Genomic DNA, 18,137 nt, shown 5'->3' with positions numbered 1-18,137 from the left:
ACCTTGCACTTTCACCTCTAAAACCATAATCGAATTTAAGTTCTTCAAACATAATTGCACATATCCAGTTACATAAAGACTTTTACTTCGCCAAGAATGTCTTGTCTCCGCGTATGTCGTGTAGAATGTCAATCCCTGCCGCTTGTATGCTTTTCACTTTCGCAACTTTTAAATTGGGTTCGGGAAAGTTTCAAATGTCATAGCCAGTTGTCCCGTGTATGCTTTCTGGATTTCATCCGCAAACATGAGAGTATTCTGTTGACGTACATACATATATATGCCGGATATTATATTCAATAACTTCTTGAAAGCAGCATGCACTGAATGAACTCTGCCTTCGCCACACGAAATAGAGGAAAATATTGTGGAAACCACTGCTGCTCCTGCTGTTAAGATACTCGTCTCGTCGGTTGAACAGCTGGCTTAGGTCGATATTCTCAATTCAAAGGTTGCTGTCGCTCATTGTTATGTTGCAATCTAACAGAGTTAGCAGCATGAACGCTGGGTTCTGTCCGAACTAAACAAATATCCAACCAGCAAGTCATAGAAATGAAAATTTTTGCAGTCATGACCAGCAGTAAGTTATTTGTTCCAGGTGGGTTTTATGAACGGGGATAGAGGAGAGCACGGTAAAAAAGATTAGAGCACTTCAAGGCGTGATAAGTTAAAACTCCGTCATAGGTGGTCCCAAGCTAGTGTGAGAGAAGAAGCGGCAAGAGTCACTATAATGTGGCATGGAACATCTTGATGTCTCAGGTAGTAGGTGCGGTAAACTCCACCCGGACCAATGGGTAGTCTAAGGCCCTTACGCACAGACTCTTGGTCTCCCGCAATGATACGGCGTCAGATTCTTAACTAAACACCTCGCCGTTGTCAGACAATAAGGTTGGAAATGTTTGGCACATAACTCCTGGCTCGCCCCTCCCCTAACAGCCGAGCTCAATTTTCTTCACAACAACAAGGACCCGAACATAGTACGCCGCACGACTTCAGCTGCCAGCACTCCTCAGCGCATCTCTGACAACCTTGTCTGGAAAGTTGTTGACGAATTCCATCCCGTCTTTCATAACAGAAAAAGGTGGGAACTACATCGTCCACCACTCCATTGCAAATTACACAGTTAGGGGATTGTGACTTGACCCAATGTTGTGCAGGTAAGGTTGAAAATCTGCACACCCTCTTAGCAGTGCCAACAGAGTTGCTTCTCATTTAGTATAGGTTGTCATGCTTTGCGAGCAACCACCTCATTTGGATCTTCTCCGCTCGTAGATGACTTTCCTTGGCAAGGAGAGCAACGGGGATGAACAGTGTGTTAGGCAGACGCCACTCGCAAACCTATCTATCTTTGCACTTGGGCAAGGCGACTACGATACACCTTCTTGCCAAGCCATCACCTCCATGCCGTAAAGCAGAATGGACTGCGTTGCGCTTATCAGAAAATGTCTTTTGCTAGATATAGGGCTCCCAACATTCGCCATTGGCCGGTTTAAGGCCAAGATTTGCTTGAAAAAGCTCATCTTTGCGTTAACTGAAGGTCCCTTGGTTTCCATTCTACAGTTTAAATGCCAACCAAATGGGGTGCAGGGTTGGGATTCCCTTTCTGGTTGAAATTATTACTTCGGTTTTTTCAGTGTAAGGTGACACCATGAGCAGTCATCCATCCGCTTATCTATCGCGTTAACATGTCTTTATTTAACAGTGCGTCCGGCAGCAAGTGCCGCAACATCATGCGTATAACCGATCAGGCGTGACACTTCTGGGATGTCGAGTATTGGCAGACTATTTCAAGAAGCGTTTCAGAGGTCAGGCTCGAGGATAGATCTCTGTACTAAGCTCAACATGATCTCGATCATTCTTTCTGGCCTCTCAGATAACCTCTTAACATCTGCAGCTCGGTACGTGAAAAGAATTTTCTAGTATGGCTAACATCTCTGTCCACCTTGAATGCTTCATGAGAAGCGCTTCACGTTGAGATCGGCGGTTATGTGCCTCAGTTCGATGAACCGCATCAATGACCTCCATAAGAGTACTCATCTTGGACCTTCTTGCCTTAAAAGCAAACTGTCTTGAGAATAAGTCCCAGGTAGCACTTAACGACTAAACGAATCTACTTTTTAGCTTTTCGATCACTTTCCCGGCCATGAAGTCGTTACAGAAAAGGCAAGGCTTTTTGTCGTTGAAAGTCTTCGCTTTGTGACCTACCTGGCCTCATGTACGTCACGCTGGCCTCCTGTCGGATGCCTGACAAGATGTAGACGTGTGTCTGCAGTTTAAGCACCTGCAATACTTGGTGTAGGTTATCTGTATTCGTATCCTACATATTATTCATTCAATTTTGATTTTCCCGCTGTAAAGGAGTTTATTCATGTATTCGTCAGTGACTTCTACCACAGCTAATTTGGGTCTCGAGAATTAGCAGAGGTGTTACCTATCCTCTGGGCATTTACGCTTGATGGGTTCTTCCCACTTTGACTTTTTCTATGAGACAGTCTAGATCTCGGATTTCAAACGAGCACTTAGGCTCCTTGTCCTCGGGCCTAATCCAACGAGGGCTTGGTTACCCTTAGTTTTCCGTAGGGACTTTTGCTCACCTTGAGTTTGTGGCGATTACTCCGCGTATCGTGAACGACCCGTTAAAGATCGCAGACGATCCTTGAGGGCTCTCGGTCTAACAGTGTATTGTTTAATTGAGAAATCGCTTCCCCGGTTAGGTAGTGTCTTTCCTGTGAATTGATTTTACTCAAAGTACTCCCTACTTGCCGTTGCCAGACTGACCTTCCGACAACGAACTTGCTTTCATGACGAGGACTGTAAGTTAGAATGTCGCTTCGAGTTTATGCAGCCCCTTCGTTTGTGAATATTGGCAAATAATCAGCCTTTCCGCATGTAAATTTTGGGTCGAGACGATATAATGTCAGTTTTGTTAGAGAAGTAGCAAGAAAGGATTGCTCTGTGGCTTGTATATGGTACGCGGTATGAGAAAAGGACGCGGGGAAGGGGGGCCATAAGTCAGCCAAGGGCGTTAGACCTTTCAGTCTCACCTCTTTCGTATTGAAGACCGCAGAACGCGTCCTCGACATGCACTTAAAGACAATCATGGCGAAGTCGTCATGCTCCAAATCCCAGCATGCCGACCTCAAAGGCAAATACATGGAAACAGATCTTCACGTATAACGACGGATGTTGAAGAAAGATTCAATAACGTGAGCTCCACAGCCATCAATCAGGACCACCAGAATTGAATCAATGTCTTACACAATGGGTCTGTCCTAAGAACGAGGATAATCCAATCTGAGAGTTACCCACTTGACCAGAGCTGCTGGTAGGAGAATGTTTCTGAGAGGTGCCATCTCTCCGGTGTACTGGTCAATAATGATTGATGGAAGTGGGATGAAGATGTTGATGTATGCCGACGGCTTGGAGATGCTGGTGTAAAATATGTTTCCTTCCATTTTTTGAGCTTTGCACACCTGTCTGGCAGATGCTCTTAATGTACTTAATGTACTTAATGTACTCTATTTCATCCCACAGGAATTTTAGTTTTGGTTTTAGTTTAGAATAATGAGAAGAGCTGCAGCTCCAGGCCACCAGGCCTTTTGTTAGATAGTATCCCCTAAAATCGTCTACTCAATGGTCTCTCGCCTGAGGCGTTCGTAGGCTTTTGAGAAGGACATGTTGCAGATACAAAGAGTGTGCAGATTCTTCCTTGAAGAAAATCTTCCAGAAGTATCTTCGTAGATGTAGAGAGGTCGGGGAGCTGCAAGGCTGTCTTTTTCTCTACAGTGGTCACGTATAGCCGGGGCAACCACCACGATTTGCAACATTTGGTAGTTTAAAGAGCAATGTCTCATTAAAATCTCTGCATGCGTTTTCATGTTCCACTTCTTCAGCGACAACAAAAATGCTGTCCCGGGTTCATTCCTAAAGATTTTCGCATGTCGACTGTCAGCTGCTTCATAACCAGTGATATTCGTGTGCCCTGCTACCCACTTCAGGAATGTTTCGTTTAGTCTCCCAAAGTCCCAAAGTCTTGCCTATAGTAACCCTGCAAGCCAATCTGCAAGATTTCTGACATTGTGCCCGCATATGGTGCTTTCACGTTAGCTTGGAATCGGAAAGTGCCCCTAAATACTGGACCGTTTATTCCAGGTAGATTTCCGCCTTGGATAAGGTGGGCAGCATATAGCTGCCCTCCCTAAAGTTCCCAGTGACCATAACTAATCTAGTGTTCCTAACGTTCACGGTGAGTCCGTTATGATAATTATTACGGCTAGATCGTTCTTCCCGATTGACTTTTGTGTGCTCCAGGACTCATAACAAGGTTTCCATTGCCAGGACCCAAAAAAGTGGAGAGAGCACTCCTCCCTGTGGATAGTCTCTAAGATACCCTGCGGATCGATTCTGTCTGCGACATAATTTGCCTCGAATGATAATAATTGAAGGCGCATTCGAAGACCGTGAATGTATCTAACGTATATTCTTTTTCGGACATCGCCTTTTTCATTTTTGCCGTTAGCTTATGGAGCGCTGTCACCGTGGATTCGTCGTTCTAGTAGGTATGTCCTCCACAGTGAAGTCGACAATTAGGATCTACTAGTCTTTCGAGGCCTTTTAGTTGAAAGGAAGTTAGAATGATCGGTCGGAAAGTTTTTGCGTGGGAGTAAATATTCATATCACGCTAGCTAATAGAATATAAGTGTTTGCTAGGCATGCACGTTTAATTCCTGGCTTTAATGATCGACAAGGAATCATGTCATCTTAGCCCGCAGACTTGTATCTATGGAACGAGTTAAATCTCCCCATTTTACGCACTCCAGTGATACTACTTTGCCTGCGAGAGTCTAGCCTCTCGGTTAAGGAAATTGTTAGTCCCGAGTTGAAATTTTATACTTTGCCTGACTTTGCCGTTTCTTCATTGTTTTCTGTGTATCTCCCGCTCTGTATATGTAGATAGCCCAGCTGCTAGCTACTTTTGTGCGCCAATTATATGACCACACCATTGAAGACACTCCTTTTGAAATTTTTCCACGATCAATCGCGAATGTCCCCATTTCAGTTGTGAGCATGACGTGCTACGGCACCGCTCCATCGAAACGTTTTCGCCCCCCGAAGCGCCGTTCATTGTCTTTTATAATCGGCCAACACTCAGAACTATAGAAGGCGACAGCGTGAGCGACACTGCGGTATGTTTTGGATTTTAGACGATCGTTGATACGTCGACCACGAGGAAGGCCAGTTGATGAACGCTACGCTTCATTCAAGTTGAACCTAGTTGTAGGTTGCGTTCTTTGATAAGCATCCACTTCAACTTTGAGGTCGACTCGAAAGAGTCTCTTCGCAAAAGCGCTCTATTTTATTCATTTAGCCAACCTTACGCTCTTCTTTAGAGCTTTCTGAGCTTCTTTGTACCGATCCCACCCAATAGCTGATGCTGATTTCAGTGCTCCGTTGGGAAGTGCCTTTGTCACTCTATCCTGTTTTGCCAAATCCGATTCTACCATGGTGGGGGTTTACCCTTTGTAGCTCTCTTCGAAAACTGGTCTCATGCTAGTTGCGGTTTTTTAGATTGTTTTCTCAATTTTAGCAGTGGAGTTGATGTGCTTCCCAGGAACGCTCAGTTCTATGTGCTCCGCGGATAGCTGAGTATCGGGAACTGAGGGCTTCTTTCGCCGTTGCGAGTGGTGATGAAATAAATGAGTTGGTGCCCTAATTGAAGAGAAGTAATTATTACGCTGATCACGGAGGTAAAAGCTCCCCAGGGCCGCTCAGTTCTATGTGCTTATTATTCACCACCAGGACTTTCATAATCATCACTGCATCTTCGTTGGATCCTGGGCAGCGAAAAGGTACGGCTACAGTAACAAATTAGATGAAGCACCAAGTTGCCCATCACATGACAGCGAACCTTGAAAAAGAATTTTAGGATGGGACTTCTAGGCTGGAATGCCAGTAATGTGTTTTTCTTGATGAGACAATATCTTTTATCGACGGTTTAAAGTTGGAATACTGAGTCCAAGCGGGAGTAGCTCGAATACGCATTGTATAGTGAGTCGTAGAGTTTTTCACAACCCACTCCCAGCAGAAGTATTGGCGATACCGGAGATCTGTCAAAAGCTGGGGTTTGATTTGAGCTCCATGTACAACATAAACATTCTGACCGACAGTCTCTGCCGCCATCAAGGTCTTGCAGTCAGTAACGACATTTTGATGGGGTTCTGACCGAGAAAGTGGCAGCACCATTGGCGGAGTATACAACAGCAATTTTTGGGTGTGAAAGCAAAAGTGGTGGGATCCAGTGGATGAGAGGTGCGAGAGCTTTTTTGTAAGTACATATAGAATCCCCAACTTATGTTGGAAGTGAAAGAGCCACTGCTGAGCATAGCTTGGTAAAGGAGGCAACTGGGCTCAAGTTTTAGTAGTAATATCGGAGTCTACATGTCTGAGATTCTATGCATGGTTTTGGCCAACATTGGATGATTTGAACAGTCACTTTAAATTCATATTCCGTTGAAACCAATCTGACTCCAACCTCTTCATGATTGCTATCACGAATACTTCTACCGTTTGCAGTCTAGTGTCAAATAACGTCTTCAATTTTAAAAGTAGAAATGGGTCAGTGCTATTAAATGAATTTAAAACACTAGACTCCATGACAAGGAGTCTGGAAGAAGTTCGTTGAAGAAGAAAAAGGAGGATGCCTACAGACAGTCAGCCAGATTAGTTTACCTGCGATATAAAAGATTTAGAACAAATTCTTGCTGCATTGACTTCCCTCAGCGTAATCCGACACTTTATTCCATCCCTGTTCCCACCCGACTTGTGTTACGAGAAGGAAATTTGTAGATGTTAGAATTGCAACCCAATCCCTCAGAAAAAGGATTATCCGATAAGACAATTGAAGACAATTGAAGAAAGTGCATATACTCGAAATTGTACTGGAGTGAAAAGAGCTTATTCCTACTTTGAGCACGGAATACATTTGCCCCGGTTTCCACCTATGAAATGGAAACAAAGGTGCGGTACCAATGAAATTTTTACCAGCAATGAAAATAGTTTGCCAATAAGCGGCTTTCTGACAAATGCTGCCTCGAAACAGTGGAAAAACGTAATCGAATGTGATCGATCGATTTTCATGGCGAAAGTAATGAATTGGGACGACAAACATCATAACAATTTCACAAGCATTGGCTGCTCTTAGTGAATGGTAGGAGGTTCTTTTATTCCTTTAAACTTTGACTTGATGACATTCCTGTCGACTCCAATGTCTGCACACATGTTCGTATGTACACATCAGTCTCCTTCTCGTGTCTAGCAATAAAGAAATTTTCGCAAATCCCGCTGAAATTGCTGAGAGCTTATGGCGGAACGTTCGTAGGGAGAATCAATGGAAGTAATGGTTTGGCTTCGGCAAATGATCATTTAAAATCAATTTCTTCATTTATTGGCCATAAGGGTACATGGGTTAGAAGAAGTAACATTCTACGGCATCCGGTCCATTCGCTGGCTTTCTTCTTCGCTTCTTTGTTTGCAGTTTGAACTTCGGCGGTTAATATTTATCTACGTGGAAATTAATTTGGTTCTGAAGCTTAGAATTTAACCAAGTTTTTATCGGGGGTGGTTTGATTTTATTACAACCAACGTTTTATGGGTTCTAAATTGTTCCATCCGGTGTGGTTTAGTTCGATTAAGGACTTTCAAGAATGGGCTCTTACAATTTAAGGCGACTGTTAGACACTTTATTACCTGACCATTCAGCGCTAATGAAAGGGGGTAACACCACGAAGGAATCACGCAATGGAATCAAGTTAAAATCCACAAAAGTCTGGTGAATGTACCTCAATGAAAAAGCTATGAAATTCCACCCTTTTAAATCACATCACTCTGCTTCCTTGGTCTGATTTAGGTCATTGAATTGAAATGACTTTGTCCTCTGATGTCAAGCAAGTTGACTTCCAAAGCTCCAGTAAAGTAGGTAACAATGGCGTTCTCCACCCGATTCTTCTTCATCACAAACAGAATAATTTCAAGCTTTGCAGACATTAGGTTTTTTCCTCGCGCTTTGTTCCTTTACGTCTTCCCATTTCGCCTTATTTTCATCATTTTACTTATTCCAACCCACCCTGACTAGGCGTATGCCGTTCATTTCAATTGATACTTTCGTAGGAAGCAAGATACCTGGCTTCACGTAACTGAGATAATACCAAGGAACAGCACAAAAAACGAATAGAATCCTTCGAACAAGACAGACAAAAAAAAACACTGAATGGTAAAAGAAAAAGACTGAAATCTCTAGTCCTTGAAGTAGACGACGATGACGACGATCTAAAGGACTTTTCTTATAGATAGAAAATCGTCGTTGGCAAATAGAAAAGGTATAGTCCGTATTTGTGTTCCGGGAAAAGTCACTAGGATTCAATTTATACCAATTTAAAGCGTTTTGTGTTGGGTAATTGCTTTCAATCGATAACCAGGTTGTAGTGAGAGCTCCTTTTTTCATTTTCGTATTTTTTTTTCGTTCACGTTGCTTTTATTATTTTTCACCTGGGATGAAAAGATCTATTCACTCAGGGGATTTTCTAGAGGGAATATTGTGTGTATGCGAGTGTGATCTAGCTTGTATGTATGAGAGGAGCGAAATTGAATTATTTCAAATGAAAAGAATGGGTGGAAGCAATTGATTTGATTCGATTAGCAAAGAAATTCCAGGGAATCCCGGGGGTATGCGATTTACTTGGAGCTGGTTTTAATTAAGCGGATAATGATTGAAATGGCATTACAACTAGAGTAATAAGGATTTATGTACGATGAGATGTTGAGAGGCAAGCTGAAGTGGAGAAGATTCTATTTATGTGCTACTTAGTGTACTATAGATGATACAACTTCTGCCCATTTGTTTAAGCTTGTTACAATGAGGAACTCAACAGGAGGAGGAACTCTTCGGCCTTCGAATAATTGACTTGCCTGAGTATGAATCAGTTCAATTTTTCTCCACATTTGTATGCAAATAAGGAAAATTTATTGGCGCATTTGCATATGTAGCAATGAACGAATTCAGGACGTTAAGAAACCCGAAGCTGGGCGCTTAGGGTATCAAAGGCTTTATGTATTTCTTATGTGATTCACTTTATTATATTATATTATTATTATATATATTATATGTATTTTATTCTATTTCGTATTAGCTGACAATGTAATTTTACCGAATTTGTCCAAGTCTGTATTCTCCATCTACTTCATTTTGGATCGCAATAATTTCGAGGAGCAACTGACTCCTTCATCCCAGCACACCAAAAAAAATCAAATTCATAAACAGAAAAAATTCTATCTAGGCTTCAGCTCGCCATTCACGTTCAATTCGGTCTGTCAGTTATACCTGAATAATCCGCGTTTAACCGGCGGTCGTAATACAAAATATCTAAAATTCTCGTCGCCTTCCGCGTCCGGAATTGAGCTACTGATGTTGCGGCTTGTCGGTACTTGGATGGTGCTTTCAATTTAACTGGTGGCCGGGTGTATTGCGGGCTCTTCCGAAGTAACTGACATGCTGAACTGAATGTAGATGGCAGACTTAAGAGTAGCTAAGGTCTGAACCGAAAGTCTCTCGCTCGATATCGGATTTTTTAATCAATATAGGCGAGGCAGTGCCGGTATTTTCGCAAATAAAAATAATGGTCGTATTTTACTATCTTTTAGTAGTCAATTAAAAAAGCTGGTATTCGCCTGAAAGAACAGTAGTCCGTTCCCTCCTATGAAGGAGTGAGTTGCTCCAGGTGCAGTCTCAGCACCATTCCCATTCTCAAATAAAAAGGTGAGCCTTCGCATGGACCCATCGAAGTAAATTTTGTTCAGATTTCTGTTTTGGCTAAGTTCTGAGAACGAGACTGTTTCACTTTACGATGAATATATGTATTTGAAGCCCTATTTTTCCGGTGTTCCGGCTGATATCAAAACCACTACCAAAAATACGGCGCTCGGAAATGTCGACAGCCAAAGGGATCCAAACCCAAGTTGGGCTTGACTTAAATTAAGAAAGGTCTCATGCAAAGCAAAGAAGAATATTCGCAACTAAAATTTAAGGTTAATCCTGTGATCCGAAACTTAGCGACAATGTAACGGAAGCGCATCAAGGACATTAAGCCATCCTCCGGCAATCAAGCAACGGTAGGTGCAACTCATTCCAAAAGAATATATAGATCCTATCAGGGAGGAAATTTGCACAATCCTTAATTCCAGGATGTGCTGAAACACAGAGAACCACCATTAGCATCAGCAAGAGAAGCACTTTCTGAAGGTAAAGTTCGACCCGAATGGATCTGGTTAAGAGAGCAAATATCGCTAAAGAAATGCTTTAAATGTTTCTTATTTGGACCCATGGAAAAGAGATGCACTAACATTACCGGTAGATCAAAGCTGTACCGAGGATGTAAACAGGGAAATCATCTCGCTAGCGACTCTAATAGAATCACTCATTGTCTTTTATTTTGGAAAGTAAGGGTCGCAACTGCAATCATAAAACGGGTAGTACCAAGGATTCTGCTCACATAATCGCTTTATATAAGTTTCCTCCAGCGAAACATAAACCACTGCCAAAACTGCTCGGTACCGCATATCACAGAAGGTCTATGAAAAGATGATCGGCTTTGCCACCGTCTTCGAATCATGAAAGTGTTTCTATTGGTATAAATATCTATAATATATCTGGAAATTGGACATAGCTGGCAAGGTTATGGTGTTCGCAATTTCGCAAGTGGGCATGACTTTTCGAAGGTTAAGTTAATGCATTATTCTTTGGCATCAGACATGACATGGTTGCCATTTACCGCTTAGTAGGACGCAGCGCATTAATCACCCTTATGCGCTATCGTACACGATTCGCTGAAAGTCTTTAAATTCCTTCCAAGACTTCCAGAGAACCCTCTAGACTTCCTCTATTTTTTTGCACCAGCATATAGTAATACAAAAAGAACAATAGCACAGAATAGTCTTAACTTGATTTTGGTGTTGGGATAAGCCAGCGAAAGCAGATATAGAGCTGTTAATGGGATGAGCTAGATCCGGTCCGTAAACCACGCTTCCTAGATATATGAACTTCGTTGAATTACTACAGGCAGGAATAGTGTGATGACCCCACCGATTGAGAACCTTAGTTTAGTTGGCATTTATCTTCAGTCCGATTCTACTTCCCCCTATTTGCAAATCCAAAGCCATTAAAATAAAGTCCATGATTCGATAAGAAAGCAAACAGTTGTCATGAATGTAGTCGAGATGTTTGAGGAAAAATGTCATGGTACATCATAGGCGATTTACATCGTCCTCTACTTGTCAAGTTGAACAGGCTCGGCCCCTGTAGGAGTTTCATGGCGGTTGTGCCCATATCCCCGACAGAGCTCCTTGTTGGGTCAATCATGGAATTATGCTGGACAACTCAGGCGCCGAACCCCTCAGTTGCGGCAAAGATGTTAAATAGACCTTGGATCTACTGGTATGGATACTCGCCTGCACTGGCGATTACGCCTCCAAATCAATCAGTATCCTAAGAAGACTGCGGGATTATGCGTACATGGCAAGTACTCACGCAAAATCCCCAGAATCTTCCATTATACGGGAAATCTCCGTACAATTGTGATGCTCCTTAATTGTGCCAGAATCTTGCAGTGAAAATGCTGTCAAAAACCGGCTCCCAAATCAGGAGACCATTGTCGAAAAGTTTGTTTGCATTTTAAAACCAATCAGAAACCGTTCTTGATAGCCGAAGGTGGCAGCCCAGAGGTCAGTCTTCATCGGAGTAGTTCCTGACGCTTCGAAATTTGCATTACATTAGCTCACACCTTCTAATAAGTAATTCATAGCCATAAACCTAAAATAGGTTAACCATCAAAATAATTTGATGAGGACAGATTTCTGGACGCATTTCGGTGGAATACTGAGTTTATTATATCGGCTATCAGAAGGGCCACCATATCTCCTGGTTGATCGCGAAAATAATGAAATGCAATATATATGCAGGCCACAAGGCTAGGTCAGGTAAAAAGATGCCATGGATCTTCGCGAAAAGTAGAGAGTGTTGAGGGAATGGAAATGACGAAAGCTTATGGGGGGGGGGGGGGGAGGGGGGGGTAAGCCGTTATCTAACGCCTGGTGGTCCCATTTGTCTTCTGAATAAAAGAGGCACTGTTTATAGGTGGCTACATCCAATCATTGATGATTATAGTTATTTTCCACAATGATATTTTGGCTTCCAAAATGTCCTATTCCCCAATAACCACCTTTCTATGGCGTTAAAGTTCGTAGTCTATTCATTTCGATCAAACGCCAGCACCCTCCAAGCCATGAAACCAAGCTGTGTGCAACTCGGGTCGTCCACTGAGTTCTTCGACTTGTGGCAGTTAAAGCTCTTGAAAGTTTCAGGGTTGCTGAGCAAGTAGTCTCCCATTTGGTACCCAGGAAGTTCTTTACAAAAGGATTAGGATACTCCAGCCATCATATCTTCATCAAAAACTAGGAGGACTTTTTCGCAACTAAAAATATCCTTGATAGGAATAAGAAAAAGTTGTTTACGTGGGGATAGGAATACATTTCTAAAAATCCCAACTTCTTAATTATCTGTAGATTAGAGCATACTTATAGTTGGCAGCGGAAGGCATCAACAACATACCAACCATCAAGCCCTTCTTTTCAATACGCGATGAATACGATGTTTGAAATATAGCAACTCGCTCAAGTGAATTGAACTAATCCGATTTACATAGATCACTAAGAAACGAATTTTGGAGCGCAAAAATTTTCTCTGAATGGCAGTGGCAGCGATAAACCGATATTTGTATCGGAGAAAGAAAATCGGTACAGGTACCAGCGCTCCGTCAAATGCCATGATATGCATGTCCAAGGTGAGTAGATAAACCTGCGAGACGAAGACACCAACTGCATGACTGGTTACCATCCTTCCTTTTGCAGAGAGTTGTGGCAAGGAGACGTGCTTTACTAGAAAAACCAGAATGTACACGATTAGAATTCGTTCGTGCACCCTTCCGTCCCTGTCATTCACCTGTGCCCTTCCAGCGGAAGTAACCTCAAATCTCCGACAGACAATTGCGCTAATTCATAAGCATGAACAGCGGTCAGCTTACTAGTTTTCAACTATGTTCGGACATAGGGTTAAAGTGTAGCAAAATACTTTAGTCCTTTAGTTGATTAAACTAGAGTTTTAAATGACTTTTAGCAAGTTGCGTTGCGGTAAGAGGAAATCATATCCTCTTAGGCGAATCAGCCTTGCCTACTGCAAATCGCGATCCTTGGTCATAAGAGTTACCCAAATTCCAGATAGAACTCCTGATTAGATACGTACGTCAGCTCCACCGCTCCACGTGGGTAATTAGATATCGTGCTGCATACAACATCTCCGAATACCTCCCAGCCTTATCTACTTTCAACATAAGAAATAGCACTCTCGTCTGGACCACTTCACCAGGCATCAACACCCTCATTTTAGTAACACAAAACCCGAACACTTTTTCATTCTTGTAAATCGTTCTGGGTATTAATGACCACGCTGCCGTAATTTTAAATATACCGCTTCCAGCCCGAGTCATTTATTTATCGCTGTTAACAGCACCTAATTCTAGAAGTGCCAATTGACTATTTATCTATTGGTCTTCCGGTTTCAGGCTATCCTATCTTGAAATCACAAGAGACCAAATGTTCCTATAGGTTACACTACTTGCCAGCACCCTTCTGTCGGCATCCGCTAGGATATCCACCTTTACGGTTCGGTTTAACTTACCGAATAAATTCAGTCTCTCAAATACTCGTCCCCCTATGTTCAACGTCCTACGAAATGTAGGTTTACCTAAATTATCTCTCTCACAAGAGAAGAATGATAATCTTCTCCTTACTCTCCTAACAGTTTTGAGTGTTTCGTCAAATCAATGATTATTGGCCTCTGCGAAGCATAGCTGCTTAAAGGAGCAATCATTCGCATCATGCATTTGAAGGATTTACACAGCTGCTCTCACGTTTTTAAATGAGTTGGCTGCATTCGAAAGAGCCCTAACACAGGTCCTTGTTACGCGTTTTACCGCCCCGAATAGTGGAATTTCGTCATTGAAGACAATGCTAAAGAGAAACTAACAAAGCGAAATTAGCGAAAGCACTTCAACTGGTCATCCAAGATATTTAATATTCCTAGTTCACCTTGTGCTCGTCATTGCCGGGAGGATGGATGTGGGGGTCCAGCATGTCGACTTCACAAAGCTGCACGAAGAAGTAGGAATTCTAGTCGGATCGCGCTTAGGACTTACTCGCATTCAATCTTAATGAATTTGTTTGACTCATCTGGATGGCAACGCTGACACCTGTGGCTTTTGGCATATTCATAAGTTTGCCCTACTGTTCCATCATATACAGTCGAACCTGGATATAAGGAATTGCAAGGGAAACTCACTTAAATTCCTTATAAACAAGTTTTCCATTTATCCAGTTTTCCTTATACAGAGGCTTTCAGCAAAAAATTCCTTTTATCCAGGTTTTTAAAATCACCTGGTGTATTTAGTATAGTATGTAATAGGTTTCTAGGGAGGTATAGGACAAACTACAACTGTATAAGCCCCTTTTCTCGACAGGTAAAGGAAAAATACACTTTCTTAACTCGAAAATAAAAGCGTAAGATGAATTTAAGACTTTAAATCGTTTAACCATTTGTAATGTTATGATTTGGTTCGAAGGTGCAGTTTGCAGTGAGAACATTCTGGCAGTTTGCAGTGAGATCATAATAAAGAATTTATCTCAGTTTTCTAATATGTGGTCGAATTATTTTCAAACTTGCATCATCTCATGGAGCAGTACATACCAGCTTCATTCATCTATCTGGTTTTAACCAGAATACAACTAACTCTAGACTCTATTTTTTAAAGGTGGAGGTATATATATTGGGAATAAATTACTAGACGATGCGCAAAACAGCCAGAGCTGACTCTAGCCGCCATCATACACTCCTGACATTGTGGGTCCATCATTACAGCAGCTAAACGGAGCGAGCCTATTTTGATTAGGCTCCATCATTTCTGGAGTTAATTTGGAGAGTTTTATTACTAGATTAATTCTCGAATTACTGCTATTTCACATGGACCTTCACCAACTAAATATTACGTCGACCAAATCCTCGGGACAACATTCTACCCCACTAGAAGCATAACCTCAATGAACTCTGGTCCACCTTGACCTGCAGTCACTCCTTTTTCCAAGTTTTGAGTCTACTCCATTGTTATTACACGGCATCAGTGCAGGAGTTCAGCGGGTCGGTTGAAGTTGTCTCACTGCTTTTGCCATGGTTACTTCCTGGAATATCTAGGTCTAGTCATGCCTCTCATAATTTTAACGTTTTGCATACTGTGTTCAACCACTTGTGGGTGTGATCAGAAAATTATACCGACGGGAGTTTTGTCAGCCATGGAAAGCAATTCAAATATAATTAGGGCCAGCGATTTCTGGGCTATAATATCATTCAGTACTGAACACAAAAAAGTAACACTATCCTAGGTTTCTCTTCACTGATCAACTAGGCCATTCGATTGAACACGCCTTCTTACGCCACTCTATTCTAGTGGGGCACATGCATATCTTATTAGTCACATTATATTATTATAGTAAAGTGCCCTCTTTAATCGAGAGTTATGACATTTTCTTACACAGCTACTTCGTCTTAATTTATCTATCCATAAAAGCTACAGTTCATTGCAGTTCACCAATAAATTTGCAATTACATGAAGTTCAATGGCAGAGTTCGATGCAACATTTCTACGTAATGCGGGTATAACAAGAATTATTATTTCAAGGTTCCCCTGATTGGTTCCACACACATAACGACTTTATAACGAAATGGACAATAACCGCACACGCGGCGAATTCAGCTGAAATCTTAAAAATGAGACAACCTTCACTTTGAAAATGACTTCACCGAGTACTCGTACTTGATGTTCGCACTTCATGTTCATTTATGAGTGCCAGATTATTCATAAATTGCTGGACTAGTTGTTATCGCGTGCACCCTCATTGTCAATGTGTCTATGAATTATTTATTCAACTGGAACCATTTGAAAGTCCGCAGCTTCTGGAACGTGTTTTGTGATTTGTTTAGATAAAACTTGTTCGGAAGCTAAGGAATTTATTTATGGAAGTATCTATTGTAATTATTGTGGTAGGTAGGCGGTCTGTATCACTCACCGAAATCTCGAATGTGTTTTTCCAGTCGATCGTTTTCTTCCTGTGATGAAATACTGGCCAAATGCATACCGTGGAAACGACAATACTGGGCTGCCTTGAACCAATTTGCCTGGAATGGAATGGAATAATTCACTTTTATTACTAAATATATTTCACATTGTAGATATCTTATTAAAATTTAGAGCGTATTAACATTGATAGCTACCTTAGTACTAAAGATATGATAATAAAACATAATCTGAAAGTGGCGCCCAATGTGGGCAATTTATATTGAAGGATAACGTTCCATGTCAACACGAAGTTGAAGTTGGTGACAGTGGAAATGGTTGATGTAAATACCGAAACGAATTTTAATGGGGAAAATTATGGACAGCAAGAAAGCTAGACCAATGAAATTCTGGGTGTGAATATCAGGAAAGTCTGCAAGAAATAAAAGCCTAAGTTATTGCCAGTTCCTCTTTTTAGGTTTTCGATGACTTTAAACTTGAGTTGCCTAGTTCTGCCATTATGGAATATTAAATTAGACAGTGGCAATGAAAAAGCAGAAAAATTAGTCAAGGTAGAAGAAAACAAATCGGAAACCTGGGAAACTCGGTTCTTCAGATATAACAGTATGCGGATCTTTAGAGAATATTTAGGTGCACGATGGTTCGTCCTTCGTGCTGTATGAGTATGCCAGACATAGAGCTTATTTTGACTTATTATAATTTTATCAATAAAAGTAGGATTTCCACCAAAATTTCAAGTGTGGTGGTGGTGGTATGGCTCTGTTATGCAATTAAGAGGGGATTTGCAATAAATTTACCGCCCGGAATTGTAAACGCAGAGCTGCATGCGACCAGATGCATATTATGAGTTTCCCAGGTCGGGAAAGGAACCTCAGTCTGAATCAACCAGAAGACTTCTAGTCAAGTATTTGGAATTTAAAAGCGGTTGGCCTACTATATGCGTTCATGCAAGGCCCTCCCGGGAATGAACACGGTTGTCCCGACTGAAGCTGATATTGGAACAACCAGGAATTAATAAAATTCACAACTTCTGACTAAAGCAGTTCAAAAATAAACGCAGAGTATAGGTAAATTATTTTTATCAAGCCTCTTGCTCCTTAACACGTCGACCAGTTATAGACTTCCCACTATTTAAGGAATTTCGCTTCAGTTCTCTACCCGAACACCCTGAAATATTTTGACGTATATACATTCGCAGTTGGAGAGCAAAAAGGATGCGAGTAGAGCTCCAAAGGACAACTCACAATCGATATAGCAGTTGTAACGAAGGCTTTCCATCAGCAAGGAAATGTCTCGATAACAAAGGATTGATTATAAATCAGCGTTTGACTCTATATCACGTTCGTGGTTGCTACAAGCTTTACACTTGCACAATATCAACTTGAAAGTCGTTTTTCTCGTAAGAACAGTGATGAAAAACTGGAGAACGAAACTCTCGGTATCCTCACAAACATCACAGGGGATACCAATTAGGTCTGAAATATATCAAGGCGACCCCCTAAGCCCAGTGTGTTTTTAGTTAACTTTCAATCCGTTATCCCATCTCTTGCATGAAAACAAATACGGGTTCCAAGTCGAACATGCCATGTTGTCGAAATTTGTATTAAGCCATTTACTGTATATTGACGATATGCTATTGTAACGCGAAGACGAAAATCAATTTTACACCTGGCTGGACTTTTGGATCCTGGATTAATAAAAGTGCTACATAGAAACAATGACCCGTGGAAAACACATCGACAATGAAGGGCACAGCCAAAAGTGACATCTTTATTGAAGGTATGGATTCTAACGATCTGCACCTTGGCATTTTGTAAGTTAATTCATACCTACGTCATTGTCGCTTTTTAAGGTTTTGTGTGAAACAAAACCTTATTAGAATCGAGACGGTGTCTGTCTGTCCGTCTGTCC

The 18,137-nt window shown here is 41.6% G+C and overlaps 1 protein-coding gene across 4 annotated transcripts in view; it reads right to left on the bottom strand.

The window, feature by feature from the left end:
• LOC119648100 (macrophage mannose receptor 1) overlaps positions 1 to 18,137 on the bottom strand; it is a 268,613-nt gene that overhangs the window by 7,590 nt on the left and 242,886 nt on the right. For all 4 annotated transcript variants that reach the window (XM_038049602.1, XM_038049603.1, XM_038049604.1 and 1 more), the window contains one exon: positions 16,219 to 16,327. In XM_038049602.1, coding sequence (XP_037905530.1) covers positions 16,219 to 16,327 — 109 coding nt within the window. The remainder of the gene's footprint in view (positions 1 to 16,218; positions 16,328 to 18,137) is intronic.

Source organism: Hermetia illucens, chromosome 2 (genome assembly GCF_905115235.1).
Source record: "Hermetia illucens chromosome 2, iHerIll2.2.curated.20191125, whole genome shotgun sequence".
NCBI classification, from domain to species: Eukaryota; Metazoa; Arthropoda; class Insecta; order Diptera; family Stratiomyidae; genus Hermetia; species Hermetia illucens.
This window is presented reverse-complemented; position numbering and strand designations above follow the sequence as displayed.